Source organism: Myotis nattereri (genome assembly GCF_964212035.1).
Source record: "Myotis nattereri genome assembly, chromosome: 2".
NCBI lineage: Eukaryota > Metazoa > Chordata > Mammalia > Chiroptera > Vespertilionidae > Myotis > Myotis nattereri.
Window position 1 is genome coordinate 152,289,758 of NC_138076.1, and position 21,480 is coordinate 152,311,237.

A 21,480-nucleotide genomic window follows, 5' to 3' on the forward strand; every position below is an offset into this window, starting at 1 on the left:
ACCACACTCATCCAACTGAACCACACCAGCCAGGGCAAAATATTTCTTTTTTTTAGGACTAAATTATTTCAATATCACCAATCATTTGTTGCAGGCATGAATATTCTGTCTTTACCTCATTTAAGAAATATGTTATTGCATCTCAGACTGAAAATGGCTCTCCCCATGGAACTTTCATCTTCGGGAGTCAGTGCAGACTGCCTGAACCTCAGCAGCAGGAGTACAGACTTCCTGTTTACTATATCTGAGTGGCGCCTTGGTGATAATGACAAAGTTGTATTAATGAAGTCTCAGACACCAGAGCAGTAGGAAATGAGAAAGACAGTCTTGAAAAATGAGATGACTCAAGGCTTGAGGTCATGATATATCAATGATAATCATGTTCTATAAGGCACTTGGAAAATTATAAACTGTTTAATTACACATTGATTTTGGTGTAATAAACACTTGAAAATATACCATTTTATAGGTAAGCAAGCAGACTTGGAAGGTTTTAGTAACTTGTCTAAAGAAGCATAACCAAAATATTGTGAAGAGAAGAGTTAAATGCAGATGTTCTTACTCTGTGTCCAGGACTCTTTCCTGTATGACCCCTTCCTCTTCTGAGCTTTAAGCGATTTCATGAGTTTTCTCATTTGTCCATACGTTCGTTCAACAGCTATTGATTGCACACTCCTCTGTACCCGTCACTATCCCAGGCACTGAGGATGCTGTGATAGACAAGGCATAGTCTCTGCCTTCGCAGCAAGCCTACCGTCTAGGGGGGATAGAGGCATATAACCCACACTGCCTTTTATGCCACTGAGGTGTCTGCTACAAGCAGGAATACAGCTGGCTGTGGGCGCACAGAGAAACCATGAATCAGGAGAGGCTCCCCAGAGGAACTGATGTTTACACTGTGTCCCCAAGGTTCAGTGGGAGCTGAAAGAATGAAGAGTGTTCCAAAGCAAAAAATAAAGCATGTCTGAAGTCACTCCTGAGGGAGAGGTGACCCCAGATCAGGTCTAGATTAATGAAAGAACCAATGGATTTACAGATTCAACAGTGTATGCATTCCTGCTATGTGGCTAATTAGAGACATCATTTATTTATCTACCCATCTATCCATCCATCCTTCCATCCTCCCTCCCTCCCTCCCTTCCTCCGTCCATCCTTCCCTCCCTCCCTCTCACTTTCCCACCCTACCTTCCTTCCTTTCTTCAAGCCATCCAGCCATCCAGAGTAGGTGCTAAGATGTTTATTGCATGGATTAATTAATTTTAAAATATTTATTGAGAGACCTAATATGTGCCAGGCACTGTATGCGCCAAGTGATGTAGAGGCATGAAGATACATGGACCTTATCCCAGCTGATGTGAAGCTTAGCATGTAATTGAAGAGACAGGCCTGTGCCCGTATTACTGAAGACCAGCTGCATGGAACAGGTGTCCTAAGAGATGCCCCAAGAAGTTACCGCTGGCTGTGGGGATGTCATTTGGAGGAAATTTTAAGTTTCAGTGATGAAATCGATAGACCAATATCAGACTGAACATTCTCCATTTGTGTGTGTGTGTGTGTGTGTGTGTGTGTGTGTGTGTGTCTGGTTGCTTATTTGTCTAATTTTGTTTTGTTTTCTGATATTCGTTCTTTCATAGATTCTGTGGCAACAGCATCCGGGCCATTACTAGTTGAAGTTGCCAAAACTCCTGGTGCCAGCCTTGGCGTTGCCCTTACTACCTCGATGTGCTGTAATAAGCAGGTCATTGTCATAGACAAAATCAAATCTGCAAGCATTGCAGACAGGTGAGTGTTGTAGGAAGCACCAGCTTTTCAAAACTGCATGTGTGTTAAAACACACACACAAATAGCATATAGACTAGTATACAGGTTTTTATATATGTATATACATGCATATGTGATACATATACATACACACATAGTAAAACACAGTTCTCCTGCCAATTTACACAAGTTTCAGCTAGAAAACAAGTTAATGTACTAGGGCTTAAAAATTCACCTCCCTTATCAGCCACCCCATGATGTAATGTCACCTCCTCCAAATGTTTGGTGTGGCCTTTGAAAATGGAAAAGAAAAAAGACAGGCTGAGCAAGTTTTCCTACCATGTCCTGGGACGAGGGCAGCTGAGCAGAACTTTATTAGGCTCCATGCAGGGAAGCCATGGTGTTCCCTGACTGCTAACAATTCAGTCCTGCCACCGTAAAGGCCCAGTCCTTTTTTCTTAAAGGAATAAAACAATTTTTTAATTACACCGTCTTTAAAGAAAGGTCCAACTTTTAGTATGTTAATCTTAGGGTTTCACAAATTTCGAGGGTCCCTAAAAACATCATTCATTCCTATGACAGTAAAAATAGGAAGTCCGTTTTCTTGAATTCCTTTTCCTAATTGGTATTTTAGACTTACAAGTTAGAAGAGGGATAACAAAGATGACTTTACCACCTAATACATTATGTTACAGCTCCCGGTAAGAAAATGCCCACCTCCCATAGCTAAAGCACTCTAAGTACCTCCATGTGGAATTATCATTGTAGATGGAAGAGATGACTTGAAATGCTTTTTTTGTCTTGAGAGGTGGACTGTTCTCATGGTGGACATTTTTAGATAAGATTGAATGCCCAGTTCACCCTGCATGTCTTCAGCCCACTTCCCCATATGCCCTCACCATGCCTGGTACACCTCTGGCTGTGTGCAGTGACCTGCAGCAACCCCTGTAGTGGTCAGCCTACCGCCCCAACTGTGGTCTTACACTGCATTCTGTCCTTTAACCATGATGGCCACTGATCCAGGTGTGTCCAGTTCAGTGGTGCAGGATGCTCTCATTTCCTCCGTCTTTTCCCATCCACAGGGGGAAGCAGTGTCAGGAGCTGTCCACTTGCCTGGTACATCAAGTGTGGTGCTGATCACTGTGCTTTTCTCTGCTCACCCAGTAGCCAGTCTCTGAGCTCAGCGAGATGTAGCAGCCCCCCTGCCCCCTGCACTCCCCATCTCTCACTACGCAGGCCTTGGTTTAGTGCCTCCTGCATAATTCCCACCATCTTTGAGAGCTTTTGTACTCATAAGTGTTTAACTCCAGAATAACAAACCAAAACACAAGAATACAAGAACTGGCGATCTGGGGGCCTGAGTGAAAAGATTATGAGGAGGCATTAGCTGAACTTCCCCAAGTTACTCCCCTTCACAAATAAAATAGTTGTCAATGTCCCTGTTCAAACTCCGTGAGTCACATCTTGACATTCTGAATAGTTACCAATCGTATTTATAAACACAAAAACTGGAGAGGAAACATCACAGAAAGAGGCAAGGGAAACACATTGCCCATCCTTCCCTGTCCCCCTGCTCGTTTCCCCTCAGCATTTGGCACCTTTGCCCCCAGATAATTGTGTGCTGGTTTTTGAAGGACAAGAGGAAAACACTTCATTGAGTTTTTCTGTATTTGCCACAAGGTTTTACATTCCTATTCCTATGTTCCTAACATTTGCCAGGGTGTTTCCTATAACACTCCAGTATTTTGGGGGGGAAGAGGGGGTGTAAATGGAAACTGGGAAATTTTAACTTTGAAGGACATGAAAGCCACATTCCAAAGAGGACGTGCACTGAGCCTTCCCCTCCCGCAGGTGTGGAGCGCTGCACGTGGGCGATCACATCCTGTCCATCGATGGCACCAGCATGGAGTACTGCACGCTAGCTGAGGCGACCCAGTTCCTGGCCAACACCACCGACCAGGTCAAGCTGGAGATCCTCCCCCACCACCAGACCCGCCTGGCGCTGAAGGGACCTGACCACGGTGAGGCCCTCGGGATAAGTCTCTGCTTTCTCTGCGCAGTTGCTGCTCCTTCCAGCAGAACTAGGAAGATCCTGGGTTTAATTCTGCCTTAGTCATTTCTTTTCAAAACAGCAGGTTATCTTTGTTTGCTGGTCTTTATCCTCCGAATCTCTTTTGCTAAGACGCATGTCATTCACTTAAAGGCCCCACATTGAGCAAAGAAACCTTGTTTGAGAATGTTTTGAAGAATTTTCAGGCTAGTAATATTTGATGTTTAAAAAACAAAACAAAACCCTTGGATGTACATTGAGTGTGGAGAGAAGGGAAGTTATTTGATAACCTGTTATATTAAATTCCCACTCTATTTGAAGGACAATGAAGGTAAATAGTAAAACTTTCATTTTGTAAATAGATATAAAATGGGTATTAATAGCAGATCCTTCAAATATTTGGGAGTGGGGAATAGTTGTGTGGAGAGTTGATTTTCTCTATATTTTGTCTGTTTGCCAGAGGAGTGTATTTCTTAAAATGGAGAACAACCTTTCTGACCAAATATCTTCCCTGAGAGAATCCTAATACTTGAGTACACCTATTCAATAGCAAGTGTCAGCTCAGGGAATCTACAGTGTTACCATCCCACAAATCACAGTTTGCTGAGTATTTATAGGGTGGGCAAACGTAGGTTTACAGTTGTTCATATGGAAAATAATACAATCATCCTAGATAATAAAAGGATATTATGCAAATTGACTCTAAAGGTGGAATGACTGGTCACTGTGATGCACACTGACCACCAGGGGGCAGATGCTCAATGCAGGAGCTGCCCCCTGGTGGTCAGTGCGCTTCCACAGGGGGAGCGCTGCTCAGCCAGAAACCGGCTCATGGCTGGCCAGTGCAGCAGCGGTGGTGGGAGAGGCCTCCATGGCAGTGCTAAGGATATCCGACTAAGCCGTTAGTCGGGCATCCTCCGAGGGCTCCCGGGCTGCCAGAGGGATGTCTGACTGCCAGCTTAGGCCTGATCCCCTGGGGAGCAGGCCTCAGCCATCAGTCTGACATCCCCCTAGGGGTCCTGGACTGCAAGAGGGCACAGGCCAGGCTGAGGGACACCCCTGAGTGCATGAATTTTTGTGCACCGGGCCTCTAGTTAATAAATAATAATAATAGTAGAATAAACTCTGTGTTTCACATACTCACAACTGTAAACCTACTTTTGCCCTCCCTTTATATACCCTTCACCAGGGCCTCTTTAAGGAAAACCTGGTGCAAGAAAAAGTACTTTGAGCCCAAAATTAAATAAAAACTCCCCAGTGGGGCCTTTATTCCAGTTCCTCCTCCCTCCTTTTCCTTAAGCCAAGTGCCCTCCTTTTTATTCCTGAAATCAAATCCTGGAAGCCTCCAAGGTGCCCTGGAGGTGAAGAAGGCACTGCTGTGTGTGTAGAGAAAGAGAACAGTTTTCTCTGTAATTGTAATTTTGCTTATGAGGAGGTCATTTGCGTTACATGTCTCCCACCTCCTAAAACACACTGCACTTTTCCGCAATTTGAAAAAAAGAGAGGGACCAGTTAATTTTCATACTGAATGAGTCAGCTGGATGCAACCTCTTTTAATTAAATGGAGCTTAGGCAGCCCTGGAGCTAATGAAAATCTCTAGTATAGCATTACCTTTATCAGATTTTAATTTTACACATTGGAGTGGAGGGACGATGCCGTACAGGCAGGTTATGAAGAAACTCTGCCTCATGTGAGGATCTCAGAGGACGCAGTCCCCGGGGGTGCAGGCCGCTCCTGTCGGGAGGCCCCACGGGCCTTTCCTGCCTGCAACTGGCTGAAAGGAGAGATTTCTAGGACTGTAAGTTTCTCCTAAACTCATCTGCAGCCGTCATGGATTTGGAGCACAGTAAGAAGGAGAGCGCACACTATGTTGCGCTTTTTCAGCGTGAGGTTTTGCTTGGCAAGTTCTGGTTTCAGTGAACCAGAAATGTTGAACAGACTCTTTAAAAATGTCATTGTCCTTAGCAACCTCATTTTTCTCCTAATTATTTGCCCTGTATACAAATCATAAATAGTTCAAGTTGTTTCCAGCGTGGGAAATAATATGTTTACCTGCCAAGACAATTTGAGAACATGAATGTATACACTAAAATGTATGGAGACCAAGAACAAATTCTTTTTCTTCACTGTAGAGAACATGAGGTCATTTATGATTTTTCAGGGAACTGGTAATTTACGTAATTCTAATTTGTGACCATATCATCCACTTTTGCTGACAATTGCTCACCATCTTCCTTATCGAGCATAGAAGCAGCTCCCTACATTTTACATTAAAATTGGACTTGCATTTCCAAAAGGAAATAAATATAGGCTCCTAAGCATAATTAGATCACAGTTATGAAGGGGGGAAAAATAGCCCCCAAAATGGTGTTCATAATCCTCAAACTTCTCTTTTTGTAATTAGTAGCATTGTCTTATATAGTTTTACACTTTTTCCACAAGAAAGTTCTGGTTATTTTTCCAAGATCTCTGATGCCTAAACAGCATATCTCTCATCCCAGGTGGAGGGAGATACAACATTTTCCAAATTTTGCTTATCAACAAAGCAGTCACCAGTGTTTTTATGAAACATAGAAATGGGCACATCAACTAGCAATCAGAGATTGACTGTGCCTTTTGCTAGTACAGACTCTTTAGCCAGCAAGAATGACTTTTCAATGAGGTTAGGAATTGTACCCAAAGAGGATCTTTGGGATACTTAATCACAATTGAAGGAAACTGAGACTTTAGGGGGTAAACGTAAGTGGAATTGCTAGGTTTGATATATTCTGTGCCAAGAGGATGTGCATCGGCAAGCTCCAGGAACCACCCCGAAGTTGCTGTTGCCTGTACCCTCAGACGCCCCAGACAGGGCAAGAGGGTGCGATTAGAGAGGAAGACAACTCCAAGGCAGATACCTCTTAAGACTTCAGCAATGATGTCACCATGGAATGATGGAACAGCATTGTATTTTCACTATTTATTTATCTGTAACAAAGGCAGAGGCAGTGTAGTGTGGTGGCTGAGGGAAGGGACTCTCGAGTCGTTCTTCCAGAGTTTTAATTATGGCTCCACCACTTGGGGCCTTAAGCAAGTTATCCAACTTTTCTATACCTCAGTTTCTTCTTCTGTAAAATGGATGTTAGAGTAATACCTACCTCACGATTCTATTGAGAACACTGTCTAAGATAATCAATGGGAAAGCACTTAGCCAGTGTCTGGTATATAGCAAGTATTCAGTGAAAGTTTTCTGTCATTATTGGGACCATTAAATGGGAAAATGTGTATGAATGTTTTTTTGCAAAATGAGTTTGATAAAAATGTAACATTCTAGCTTTCTATAGTAACAAAGTCTAACCTATTCCGGTGCTCTCCTCTATGAGACAAGCCGTTATATAGACTTAGACAGTGTTTAAAAAAAATGTTAACATTTTCTTTTTAAACTCCTGAAATACTTGCCTAATATACGACAGCCCCAAAAGTTCCCAGTTACTTTCAAAGCATTCCTTAAAGAACCGGATCAAAAATTCAGTTTAGAATTCTGAAGTCCACTCACTATACTTCATGGGAAGCACAGGCAATATTTTGTAAAGAGTAAAATCGATGGCTGTGGGTGTAGATTAGCCGGGCCCAGCAATGATTGCACGTTGCTATAAAACATGGTGTTCTACACCATGACGTAGAATAAGGACGGTGAAGGAGAATCCATTAGGGACTTGCCTTGCAACACTTTATCACAAGGAAAATGCTGCAGCAATGCAGACATGGACACTCTCCCTGATATTCCTATTCATCATGCATTCAGTTATTCATTCATTCATTCGTCAGTCACTAGGCATGGTTAAAGTTGCTACAGTGCATCTAGTAAGCAAGACAGCAACGTAGATTCCTATTCTATGGATTTGTAATATAAAGGGACAAACACTGAAAATACATTAAATAAATGAAACAGTAATAAGTGCTATGAAGAACATAAAACAGTAATAGGATAGTGTGGGAGAAGGCAGCTACTTCTGTCACAGAAGTCAGCCGCAACTCTGAGGAGGTAGCAGCTGAGCTGAGATCTGAATGATGAGATGAGAAGGAGCCAGCCATGCAAACAACTGGGAGGAGAATATTAGAGGCAGAAAGAATAGGAACTGCAAATGCCCTGAGGTAGGGAGGAGCCTGGCTTGTATTACCAACAAACCTAAGACCATTGTTGGTGGAACAATCAATGATGAGTGGAATGATAGGGTATGAAGCTGGAGATATTAATAGCGGTCACATCTGCATCTCTTGGTCATTGTAACCCAGTGGTTCTCAACCTTCCTAATGCCACGACCCTTTAATACAGTTCCTCATGTTGTGGTGACCCCCAACCGTAAAATTATTTTCGTTGCTACTTCATAACTGTAATTTTGCTACTGTTATGAATCGTAATGTAAATATCTGATATGCAGGATGTATTTTCATTGTTACAGATTGAATATAATTAAAGCATAGTGATTAATCACAAAAACAATATGCAATTATATATGTGTTTTCCGATGGTCTTAGGCGACCCCTGTGAAAGGGTCATTCGACCCCCAAAGGGGTTGCGACCCACAGGTTGAGAACCGCTGTTGTAACCCATTGAAGCAGCCAAAATGAAAATTTTCATATCAGACATAGTAACAAACTTAATATTGGTCATCCTTTAGAATACTGAGTAGGAAATCAAATTGAAACAATACTGGAATTAGAATGGAAACACAGTATACATTTTTTAAAAAATAAAAAGGATGCCAACATTTTAAAATAAACTTTATTAAAATTTTGTAGCATCTTAAGGAAATATAAGAAAATGTGAAATATTTTAAGAATTGATTATTGCTTTCAAATGTAAGTACCTTCTTTCAAAAATACAAAAAAAAATGTATTATGTTGAGACTTTTATCTTCTCCTTATTAGGATACAGATAAGATTCTGGTATTGATAGATGATTTGAGTGATTTAATGTTGAGAAAAATTAAGTCCAAGTCCAAGTGATGGATCATAGAGCAATTAAGTCAGAGCAGTAAACTGTGATGTGTGGCCAGTAAACCACTTGAATCATGAGCCTATGAGATTTATTGTTTCTTCTTTTTTTCTCTCTCAAAACAAATGCTACTAACTAGCCAAGATTTGCAAATCTTCAATTTCTAATCATGTGCCATAAATCATTATGGGGTTGACTTTTAAGTTTTAAAAAATGGTTTTAATCGCTGCCGTGAGGCACTGGGGGGAGATTAGAAATTGATTCAAGAGGCATCTTTAAAAGAGGGGGGAAATGGGCTGGGGAAAAAACATGCATTATTCTTGGGAAGTTGAAAGTTTCCATCCTGATTTTAATCATCTGTTTTGCTGACCACTGAGAAAAGGGCAAAGGCAGTAGACAGTAGATTTTTATTTCAAGAAGCTTTCATTTTTGTTACACTTCTTATTTGTGCAATTCAGTTATTTTTCCTCTTTTTTGGTTGTTTGTTTTTCTTATTTCTCATCATCACTTCATATGGGCAGTGAAAATTCAGAGGAGCGACAGGCAACTTACCTGGGATTCCTGGGCCAGCAGCCACTGCAGCCTCCACACCTACCATCACTCTAACGCGCACCACCCTGACCATGGCAGACTGCCGGCCCTGACATTCCCGAAAGCGCCTCCTCCAAACAGCCCTCGTAATGTTCCAGGCTTTCTCCTCCTGGTCCTTTATTTAAATTATCTTCATCTCCCTCCTTGCTCATCTGATTCATACCGTATTTGGTTTCATGGGCATTGTATGCTTTTTTCGTTGTAACAGCTTATCATGTCTCACATCCCCCACGTCTTTTTCTTTTCCATCAGAACGCATATGGGGAGAGGATGTAAATGTCCAGAATGCTTTACATGTGGTCAGGAAATAACCATTCAGAATGTTATACAGCATACAGTATTTGCAGATCTTTCTCTGAATATATGGAATCACATGCAAAAGTCATGTCAGAAAATACCTATGAAAATGAGATTACTTATCTGACGCATTGTTTATGAAGAAACTTGTTTTAATGTTTGGGATTTTAGTGTGTCTGAAGCAAAACTCATAGAGCTTCTCTGTGCTCCACTATGTGTACGGGGACCATCTGCCCCTCAGTGTCCATGGGCTCTCGTAACTCAGAATCTAAAGCGCTGCGTCCCGAGCCCTGTCTCTGTCTGGTTGGGGCACTTACTCGCTACCGTTGTGCGTCCTGTGTGTCTTCCTGGGTTGTCGCTGGTTGGCACGTGTGGCGGGCTCACACCCCACCTGGGAATGCTCTGTGCCAAGTCTTCATTCTCTTACAGCAGCTTTGGTGTCTTCATCCTTCTCTCCTACCTCCATGAGTGCATACAGCCTGAGTTCCCTGAACATGGGGACTTTGCCTCGCAGCCTCTACTCCACTAGTCCACGTGGAACCATGATGAGGAGGAGACTGAAAAAGAAAGACTTCAAAAGCTCACGTAAGTGGAATGGTAGCCAGTGCCGTGTGGCCTGGAGAAAGCGTGTGGGCAGATTAGAGTCTCTGGTCCACAGAGGTCTGTGGGAAGAGTTTACAGAGCCTGCTCATCAGGCAGATGCCAAGCAGGTCCAGCTCGGTGCCAAGGACCGTTAAAGTGATATCCGTTATCTCTAGGATAGTGATTACAGGGGATGCAATTTCAGATTGAATTAGTTCATACTACCCTTGCCTACGACTTTTTTATGTGAAACTTTTTCTTGCTCCTTTGATCTCACAAAATGACTTAAGATGTGATTTTTTTTTTTTCCTTTAAAACTCCTTCCCTGTGTTCAGGGTAGCTTCGAGCATCACCTTTGTTCTTAGTTTCTTATTCGCTCTAAAGCAGTTTTTTTGAAGACTGTCTCCTTTTTGGTAAATATAAGAACCTCACACTTTTGTTTAATGCTATTAATATCTCATTCCCCAAGATTCCAATACTTTCCCCAGGGACCCACCCCATTGAGAATCACAGCTTGAACATATATTTCTGTTGCCCACTTCAGCCTTAAGATGAGAGGGATGTTCATCTTTACAACAAGCATCTTAAAGTCCAGGAATTTCAAATAGAATTCTTGGAAATATGACCCTCTGGGACAGCCATGCTCAGTATAGACCAAGCAAGACTAGGAAAGTGTGCTTGGCTACTTGCTTTTGGATGACTGGTTATACACATACTGGTAAAGAGAAAAAGGGTAGTGATTGTGTGAACAGGGAAGAAATTCAAATAGCTCCTAATTTTTCTTGCTGGGGAAGATCATAATTTCTCATCATCATCACATTACGTTTTAGAGGAAGAGAACACCTATCTTTCCAGCGAGATCTAATTGTAGTCTAGAGCGTGCATGGGTTGTATCCTATGTGTCCCTTTTGGCCATGGTTGTGATTCCTGTAAAGAAGCTCAAAGGAGATAGGGTCTCTTCCTGGGATTACCATGAGAATAAAATAAAGAACACCCTTAAGTTACCTAAATAAAGCCAAACCCAGAGACTTCAAAGCTGGCAGTGAAGAGAGAATGTTCTTGTGAGAAGGGGTGGTTGAGCCTGTTGGCTCTTCAGCTTATTTGCCAGAGATTCATCTGTGCAGGTGGATGTGCTGCCAGTCCCACCCGCGCCACCATCAGTGTAGGAGACTGACCACCACCCAGCCCAGGAAACAGTCTCTCAGGTCATATAATTAGCTCTTTTGAATAGATTAAGTGTTAGCTGCTCTTCTGCCTGAGTCTGAGCGGTCCTGTGCGAAACTCTGTTAACATTCCTCTCAAAGTTCTGCATTTTTCACAGTGGTTACACTTTGGCATAACACATAGATCTTGAGTCTTCCATGCAGTGCCTTCAGGGCTTGTGGTGGGCATTTGCTTATGAATATTTTTACATAGAATAGCTTCATGTGCAGCACTCCTCACTGACAGAAACAGGCTAACATCCCTCAGCAGGGAAGAGCAATTAAAACGAATTCATTAATGTTTGTACTTGTGCTTCAGTGGCTAAACATTTGCTTGTGTTAGGTAAGACTGCCTATGTTGACTAAGCACATTAGGGACTACAAACGAATGATAATGGGTTTGATATTTGCACATCTTGAATTTTGTGGTAGGAAACAAAGCTGAGGCCACACTGTCACTGACATCCATGACCAGCTCATAAATTCTCTCTTGAATCAGCACATTATTCTCCAACATAGTGGAAATATAAACACAGAGCTGGTTGAAGAAATTTCTAGCTATTTGTGTTTTCTGTAGACATTCGCTACTAGAGCCTCACTGAACATACATAGCCCAGAATGTTTGTCTCAGGAGATCATGTGTGTTATATTTTAATCCAACAATAAGATTCACAAACTATGAACTTTTATTCCAACTTCAAAGAGCCTTAAAAAATTAGTTTTCCAAAATCACACACAAAAATCCTAAAGATTAGGTTCCATTCTTTTGTTGTTGTTGTTGTTAAGCTTGGAATGGTCACATTAGAGAGAAAGATTTCTCCAAATAACTGATAATAAAAGTTTTATTGCCACTCTCACTCTACCTTGGTTTATTTCCACCACTTTATTTATGTGTTTATTCCGTGCCACCACTGGCTGCCCCCTTTCTCACTCTTATGTTTCTATAGCAACCATGCCATTTGTATGAATGGTGAGTCCTGGCAAAGTCCCAAATACAATCAAAAGCCTCTTTGCTGTGTTGGTGAGCATCTGAGGCCAGAACCTGGAAACCAGAAAGAATTCTCACATATGTTTCCAGGACGAAGGAAGGACATGGCCGGAAGAGTGGAAAATCTTCTCACATAAATATGAAAACGTTCTGTACAGTTGCCTAGAGGGGAGAATACAGAAAAGCCGTGACCATATGTTACAAGCATTGAAACAGGAAAGTGCTGGTAGTTCCACAGGGACAGTGGTGAGCAACCCCCGCCTCGGCTGTGAGGAGTGTCACAAAGCCCGGAGGGTGTCACAGAGGGAACCTCTCCTCACCGCTTCTGGAATGTTACTGACCTTTTCCCCACAACCCTGGCTGCCCTTTTTCTACTGCAGAGGCCAGGGCTCCTTCCAGGACTCCGTCACCCCCACACCCCATGTTAGAGGCATGACTGAGCCAGTTCCCCTGCTGTCTGCCTCCTGCTCCCGCACCCAGAGCCTGTGGGGAGACTGCCTGTGCCCAGTCAGCCTGAGATACAACAGAGAGTACACGTCAGAGCACATGCCCAGACGGTCTTTGCCTCTTTTGTCATTGGCACTTACTACTAGGGAGGGCAGCATTGCAGATAGCTGAGAGGAAGAGAATGAAAAAGACTAACAACTTTTATCCCTTCTACCGACCCCTGAAAAAAAAGTGGAAGGCCAAGGCAGCTAACGGTAAGCGTTTATAAGTGACGGAGCACAGAGCGCTGGCAGTTGACAGCGTAAGACCTGCCCCCACCAGCCCTGCGTGGAGGAGGGGGCTGCTGGCCACCCCGCTGCGCTCCCGAATGGACCACGTGATACACAATGTGTTGTGTCCACAGTGGGTCAACCCTAAATGTGGACCACTTCAGTGAGATGTCTTAAATTACAGGGTCAAAGAATGACAAACGCCGCGCTACTAGTAAATCTGTGAGGTCCTTTGCTCTCTGTACTTTTTAAATGCTCTTCATATCTAACAGTAAACCTCTCAGCCTTCTAAATGAAGGAAACATGGTGCTGATTTTTAAACTTTGGGAGTTAGAAAACTGCCTTTGGTTCCCCTCCCTTACTTACACTCGGAAAGGTAAGAATTGACCAAAACACAGGGCCATTCCCTGCAAACCTGAAGGGCTGTGAACAGAACCCTCCAGGTGTGAAAGGGACAGGACATGCAGGTGTGAATGCTGGCACACACCAGTGACTGGTATTCACACACAGCATGGCGGCAGTGTAGTCATATCCGCCTTCACCTGCGGGTAGAAATGGGCACCTCTCAGGCCAGGGCCAGTGCCTTGCAGGGGCATTTGCTACTGGAGAGAGAATTCATTCTACAACTTTCTGAACTCAGGATTCAATCCCCTTCATTTTCCTCTGCTGCTTGACCACATTAATGAAGCGGGGTAATCAAGTTCATCGTTTTCCCTTCCAAGGAATATTGGTTGTTTTTCTTTCTGGCTCATCATCCTTGAGTCTGCAGTTGATGTTTATCATGTCTGGTAATCATTTTCAAGACGTTAATGCCTGTGAGTAATCAGTACCTGCAATTTCAAATGAAATTTGACCGTTTCAAAGAATAGATCCCAATGTGTCAGAGGACTTTCAGAGTGAATTGTAAAATCCTAGCTCTAATGTAAGCCTGTTTTTATTAGATAAATTATAACTTTATATAATTATGAAACCCATGTTTAATACATTTTAATCCTAAATTAAAGTTCCTAATGATTTCTATCACCTCAACTTGCCTCTAGATAGAGCTTATAAATTTAATGCTACCCACAGTGAATTAGTGCTTATTTCTGTGTTCAAAACCCTCTACAGAATGAAATTTTCATCTTCTTTAACGGATCCAAAAAACATAGCAAGCCTCTCCTTGGAGAGGGTCTTTGCTATAGCTCCCCTAATCTCTCCCATTGTTATTAAACCGACCATTTCGTCTTGATTCTTAATTAATGGAGATGGTAATCAGCTGACTTAAAAGTTCTTTTTTTAATGTTCACCTTCTTCTATCACAATATATAGGCTTATAGTTAAAAGTGAACTTGTAATACGAGGCTTAGCATGGGACACAGTGTCCCTTTCTGTCCTGCTCCCCAGAAGCCACAGGATTCAAATGATCCGTTTTCTCTGTAGCTGTACACTGGCATTTCCGTTCTCCTCTCTTTCTGAAATTGCAGGCCATCACTTCTGGTTTAGTCTGGTGTCAGAGTCTCATTGCTATGGCTGTAAGCTTCCCTCAGAAAGTACCGGCCTGGAGTAGCCACGTGCATCACTCTGGGGAGCAGCTGTAGCGTCGTCTTAGCTGCTCATTCCAACTGATCCAACTTTGTGGACCACCTGGTTAATGGGTCCCAGTGGTACATGGAAACTGATATCTAATATCTAAAGACGCCCATCGAGTATTTTGACTCTTCCTATGCAGAGGGGATGAAAGGGGCAGAAACTTGTTCTTCCCTTTGGAGTAGATATCCTGACATGCCCCAGAGCACGACCCTCAGAAACTTGCACACCTTCTGTCAGGCCTGTGTCCTCAGGGCGTCTCTGACTTAGAAGTCCAAAAATAGTTTCTAGCTCTAATTAAGTAGTCTAAAAATCTGCACCTAATTGAGATTTCAGATGAAATATATGTATAAAGATTCACAGAAAGTATTTTTGTTGACATCCAAAAATACTTACTTCCACCAAGAACTGGAAGTAATCTGCCAAATAAGTGATGTTCTAATATTCTGTTCCTGCTCACTGGCTGGAAAGAAATGCAACTTTCCAGACGCTTACAGACAGGAAATGGCATCTTCTACTGGTTTTGTGTCAGCATTAAAAAAATACATGTATGATCTGGAGAGCAATCAAAGTACAGCTCACATCCACAAAAGCATCCTAGAAAATACGTGATAGCCTAATGAGCAAAATAAACTGACAAGTAAAATAGAAATAAAACAGACAAACAAAATAGATACAAACTCATAGATACAGAAGCAGAATCTAAGTTAAGACTGACGGCTGCCAGAGAGTAGGGGCGTTTAGGGGCTGGGTGAAAAAGGTGAAGGGATTAAGCAAAAACAAACAAAACAAAAAAAAACCTCAAGGAAGCAGACAATGTATTACTGATTCCTGGAGGGAGAGGAGGGTTTGGGAAGAGGTAGAAGAGGATAAAGGGGGATAAATAGTGATGGAAGGAGAATTGACTTGGACTGCTGAACACACAATACAATATACAGGCGATGTATTATAGAATTGCACACCTGAAACATAAAATTTTATTAATCCATGTCAATAAGTTTAATTTAAAAACAAAAATAATAGATAGTCCATGAGACTTTGGAACTGTAGGCGGCCACCTGTAAAAAGCTTAGGGTGGGAGGCTCCCTTCACTCCCCACCCACTGCAGGCTGCAGAAATCTCACTGACTTCATCCTGCGGAGACAGAACAATGATCGTGCTTCTTTAGAAGAAGTACAGTTCCCTTACTCCTTCCAAACATTGACCCGCCACCATCCTCTGCCATGTCAGCTGCAGTGCCGGAACGATACACAGCATGGAAAAATTTGCGTCCCAAAGAACAACTTCCTAGTTCCTTAACTTAGCAGAATCTACATGAAATGTTGGTTTCAAAACAAAAAATGCAGATGATATCACAAAATGTGACTCATTCCTCACTTACGTAGCATTCACTGAATGGTACAGGCACTGGGGTTCCAGACATGCAAAGAACTGAGGGCCAAGTGATGAGGCTCTACTCCAGAGGAGTGGATAAATTGGGGCCTCATTCTGAAGAGAATGTTAATCTGGCAACAATATATTGAAAGCACTGGCATGAAAGAACCCAGAAATATGTGTATTAGATTAATTGAAGTAAATGTAATGAAAGCCTGAATTAAGGCATTGACCGTAAGAATGGAAAGGGGGATTTAAACAAAATTGATTGAGTTTGAGACAATGGGGAGTTGCGGGTCAAAGGCTCCTTTGAGATTTCAAGCTCGAAGGACTGTAATTGTGGTCCCATAGGAAAAGAGAAGGTGATTAACTCAATTTTGAAAATGTTGAGTTTGAGGAGTCAATGAGACATCGTTGTAGTTGGCATCTATCAAGTCCGGAAATTCATCGCTAGAGAGGTAGACTTGAGAAGGTATGTATTTTACTGGATCATATTTTACTGGAAGTGAATGAGGAAAAGAATGAGATAAAAAAGGCTTAGGACCGAACCATGGGCATTAGCTTGCTTGACATGCAGATAAAGCAAAAGAATGGTGGGTGCTAAAAAGTAAGAAACTAAGAACCAAGCTTCATCAAAACCCAAAGGGCAATTTGAGAAAGAAAGTGATGGTTCCCAAAGCCAGTGGCTACTTTGTGACTAGAGCAGTTGAGGCCATAGATTTTAGCAATCAGGAAGCCAGCAGTGAGAGTAGTTTCAGTAAAGGGTAAAGGAAGAAGCCACAGTTTAAGCCATTTAGAAGCAGTACAAATCAGAGAGAGGTCAGAAAGCTAGGGGAGTGAGTAAGTAAGTTGGAAAAGTGATAAGAAAGATTTTATGGCACAAAATCATAGGAGCAGAAAAGGATAGTATCAAAAATACTTAATAGTTATCCTGGAGATGGAAAAAGGATACATCCCCCTGAAGCAGGAAAAAATGGGGGAAAGAGAGAACAGATGGTGATACAGAACAGCGATTTTCAGTCGGTGTGCCATGGCACACTGGTGTGCTGCAAGAGTTTTTAAAACATGCAATACCTATTTAGTCAGGGGCTCTGACCTCTTTTCCCTTAGGTTGTCAATTTAAAAAATGACAACAGCCAACACAACAATAGCCGTCTGGTGTGAATGAATCAAAATTATACCTATATATTTTTTTGCCAGGCCAGCCGAAAATGTAATACATTTTTTGGTGTACAGTAGAATTTTAGTCATTAATGCCATGAGATGAAAAGGGTTGAAAATCACTGATACAGAGAAATTAAGATCGAAACAATGTTGTTTAAGGAACTCTTGTTAAATGGTGGCATATTTTCAGTCTTGTAAGAAATAAAGAGTCAAGTTTGACCTTACTAAGGGTAGAAATGTTTGGGACAGATCCTGTAAGAAATCTAATAAGGTGCCAAAATATTACGCAGCAAAAGATTCCAGGGCCCCATAGAGAATAATGTGAATTTGTCATGACTTTCTCAACACCCCTAAGCAGCTTAGTAACAGCGGTGGAGTTAACTGGGCCTTACCAAAGAGGACAGAGCGTTAGCGTATAGACAATCACGTGAGGTTTCAGAATCTCTTACCAGCAAATGCATCATTGAAGTGGCCACCAGAGGTCCAGGTGGAGTGTGGAGGGAAAGGATGCTAGTAAAAGGCGATGGATAAAGATGATGGTCTTTAAACTGCATTCACAGATTCCCCTATGAGGGAGGACGAAGGCTTGGGGTCTCATTCCAATGTCAACTGCAGTAGTTCTGTTTCCATCTGGAATATAGAGGCATCCTTATCATCTGCCTTCATTTGAAGAGGTGGGGGGATGTGATCTGTTGCTAAAAATACTAGGAGACAAGTGAGAGGCAATGGGAGCAGAAGTCATAAGAGCAGAAAATTAGATCGTAGAGGCTGGGGCAGATGGCTAATAAGGACATGTGATCACCAAGGAAGATTGAGATCTTGGAGCTCTACCCATTTCAAAGGAGGATGGGGTCTGCCCAGGGCTTTGTGGCAGAGAGCTGACAGGGTGGAATGCTAGCAATGGGAGAGCTGAAGAACCACAAACGCAGCACATTAGATTATTCCCATCATGTCAAAGGGCTTAGGACAATGAAAAGCTGTAGGTCAGAGGAGATAGACAATGAGCCAAGTCCTGAATTCAGTGAGGAAGAGGGGTGGGATCTTGTAAACAGAAAACTATGGGTTTGAAGATGAGACAGAGCAGAAATTAGTACAGCATATGGAACTCTAAATAGGAGTGATATGAGGTAAAAAAACCAAAAACAAATAAAAGATCACTACATGGAAAGCAAGCAGTATTAGAAACCCCTCTCTCTCCTTGCCCCTGTGCAGGGAGAATGAAAGAAAACAGCTTCTGGTTGGAGAAGGTTTTGAGGTACGTGTTGTCATCAGGTTTCCATTAAAGGGCCAGAAGCCTCTGTTAGGAGGAAGTGACAGTGCGGCAGAGGGTGACCCTAAAGACAGAGCTCTTGCTCTCAGGGAGCAAAGGAGGCACAGGTCACGCCTGAGAGGAAGGCGTCCAGGAGTGCAGCAGTCAGTCGTGACATGGGTGGGGTGGGAACAAGTCAGAGATGTGTGCCTGGGGGCTGAGAAGACTATCAGAGGAACAAATGAAATAAGAGATGACAGAGTGTGTTGGAGACCCATTGGGAAGAAATAAGGACTGAAGAGACCAAATTTGAGAGTAGGAGGAATGTAGCGTTTAAATGACTCCATCATGCCAACCTGATGTGAGGTTGATGACCAGCACTTCCTTACCACTCTGGGAGTTAGACTCAGAGCATTTCTTCAAAGCTGGAGGTCAGATTGTCTGTAAATCTTAAAGCTGAAGTAGAAAAACCATTAGACGAGTTAGCCCAACCCTCCTTCTAGATAGGAAAGAGGTTAATGGTTTCTCAGTAGTAGAACCAGGACCAGAATCCAGGTACCCTGACCCTGACTGACCCTGACCCTGACCCTGTGGTGTCTTCTTCCTGCAACTCCCACAATTGCCCCTAACAGGCAGGTATGTAAGGGGAGGAGGCAACACCTTACATTGCGTATTGTGATTGAGAACTGACTAGTTCTGGGAGAGTTAGGCATCTTGTTCAGCTCTGGCTAAACTTGTTACCAGAACGCCAAAATATGACCTCCCACCGTAGCCAGTGAGCTGCTCTTCAGAGCCATGATCTGTTTTAGAAATGCTGGTTTTCTGGTGCTTGCTTCAACCTGACATTCTTGTTCCTGTTGCTCCTCTAGTGTCTTTAGCCTCCAGCACAGTGGGCTTGGCTGGCCAGGTCGTTCACACAGAAACCACAGAGGTGGTGCTGACGGCAGACCCTGTCACAGGATTTGGGATCCAGCTGCAGGGCAGTGTGTTTGCCACAGAGACACTCTCTTCTCCGCCTCTGATTTCCTACATTGAGGCTGACAGCCCTGCAGAGAGGTGAGACGCTTTCTTTCACAGCATCATTTCCTGCTGTGCGTTTGTGCACCGGCTCTTTTTGGACAACTAATAAATTATGGAACAGCGCTCAATGCAGGAAATGTAAGATATAATGAACTCTCTGTTCTGACAATAAAATTTTATGTTCTTGATCAGTTTTGAGAAGAATTATGAGCATAATGCCTTTATCTAGCAGGGTTTCGTCCATCAGAGACTAAGGGTATATTAATTAAAAGGGGGAAAAAATCTATTAAAAAATCTCTAAGTTCAAACTTTAATAGCTTCTCTGCCATGGAGGGATGTACATTCATCATCACTATGTATTGGTTCAGATCAGATTAGAAAAATACCATGGTGCTGAATTATTAATTACTTTGCTGGAATACTTCAAGATTCCCTTGCTCACATTGGTAGCCATGAGATGCAAAAGTGCAAGACACGGCAGTTGACCTAACTAACAGGATTCCCACAGCGTTGAATAAACAAGACCACATGGTCATGCCATTTTGCAAGGGTCAAACAAAGCAGCTCTGGCAACGTCGGCTGATGATAATTTACCCTCTGTGCAACCTCTAACGTGTGGTTCTACATTCAGATGTGGGGTCCTACAGATTGGAGACAGAGTGATGGCCATTAATGGAATTCCAACCGAAGATAGCACCTTCGAGGAAGCCAATCAGCTCCTCCGAGACTCCTCCATCACGAGCAAGGTCACCCTGGAAATCGAGTTCGATGTGGCAGGTATAACCATGTCATCGCCAGTTGGCTGCCGAGTTAGGAGGGGACTGCCTGTGAATTGCATGGGTTTCGTGGCAGATGGGGAACTATTTTTTATACACTGACATGCTTTTGTTTAGGAGATTTGGGGTGTCATTTTGAATTGAACATGGTTGTTGTATTATTCATTAAAATGTCACCACAAGAACAGTAGAAAATAAATGTGACAAAATAAATAAGTAATAGCCACTATAAAGGTGATAAAAAGAAGCATGTAGCCTTTATTCTTCCTGACTTTCTCCTATATGCTAGAGAAACCATATTCTTCAGTCACACAGACAAGAAAAGCCTCTTTTTGACCCTTCCCACTGCAAAGAACATAAGAAGGTTTGAAGGGGACCAGTGAAAATTCATTAAATAGCTGTATACAAGCTCAGTGGGTAACTATTTGGTCTCTAATGTTAAAGAGAAATTGTACCAGACACTTGTTAAAAATGAGAAGGAAGACTTTATTCAAGGCTATTGCGTGAGAGAGCAAAGACAGCCAGAATTTATAGTCAGCAGGCAAGGAGAAGGAGAGGGAGTCATTGGATTGAAAATTACTAAGAGGAATTTGATTTGATATCAATGGTGGAGGGATGAGAGATGTGATTATATATTCAAGGATGGAGGGATACTCAGTAAATTGCGTTAGCAGGAGACTTGCTAAATTGGCTCCGCAGGCTAAGGGCTCGGCCAAAGACAAGTCCTAGCCAAGAAGAGGGCCCACAGGAGCCTGAATTTGATTATGAAGGGAGTCCTTGTCAGTACATGTGTGTGGGTTGTAGAGGTTGGTGCCGGTTCCCATCTAAGAAAGTTATCTTCACCCAGGGAAACAGCACCTCACAGAGCCAATAACCTTAGCCAATCCGTGCAGATGTGCCTTTGGACATAGAGATTGCATTATCTCTACATTGCTGAGTATTTACTGTGGGCCAATTTCTTTTCTATACCATGGAGGTGCAATAGTAGACAGGAAAGAAAAAATCCCTGTCTTCATGAAGCTTATATGATATCTTACAGAAAGTTAATGCTTAAGTTAACAAATATAAAGTCAGACCATAATAAGTGCTCTAAGGGAAGTAAAGCAGGATGGGGGTTAGAGAATGACTGTGGGGAGCTATTTTCATAGGATGACTTTCTAAG

At 42.5% G+C, this 21,480-nt stretch overlaps 1 protein-coding gene across 1 annotated transcript in view; it reads left to right on the forward strand.

Annotated features, from left to right (window-relative positions):
• Window positions 1-21,480, forward strand: part of GRIP1 (glutamate receptor interacting protein 1) — a 124,781-nt gene that overhangs the window by 24,613 nt on the left and 78,688 nt on the right. The window contains exons 2-6 of the mRNA XM_081082295.1: window positions 1,635-1,782; window positions 3,613-3,782; window positions 10,108-10,263; window positions 19,392-19,578; window positions 20,174-20,319. Of these exons, the coding sequence (XP_080938421.1) occupies window positions 1,635-1,782; window positions 3,613-3,782; window positions 10,108-10,263; window positions 19,392-19,578; window positions 20,174-20,319 (807 nt within the window). The remainder of the gene's footprint in view (window positions 1-1,634; window positions 1,783-3,612; window positions 3,783-10,107; window positions 10,264-19,391; window positions 19,579-20,173; window positions 20,320-21,480) is intronic.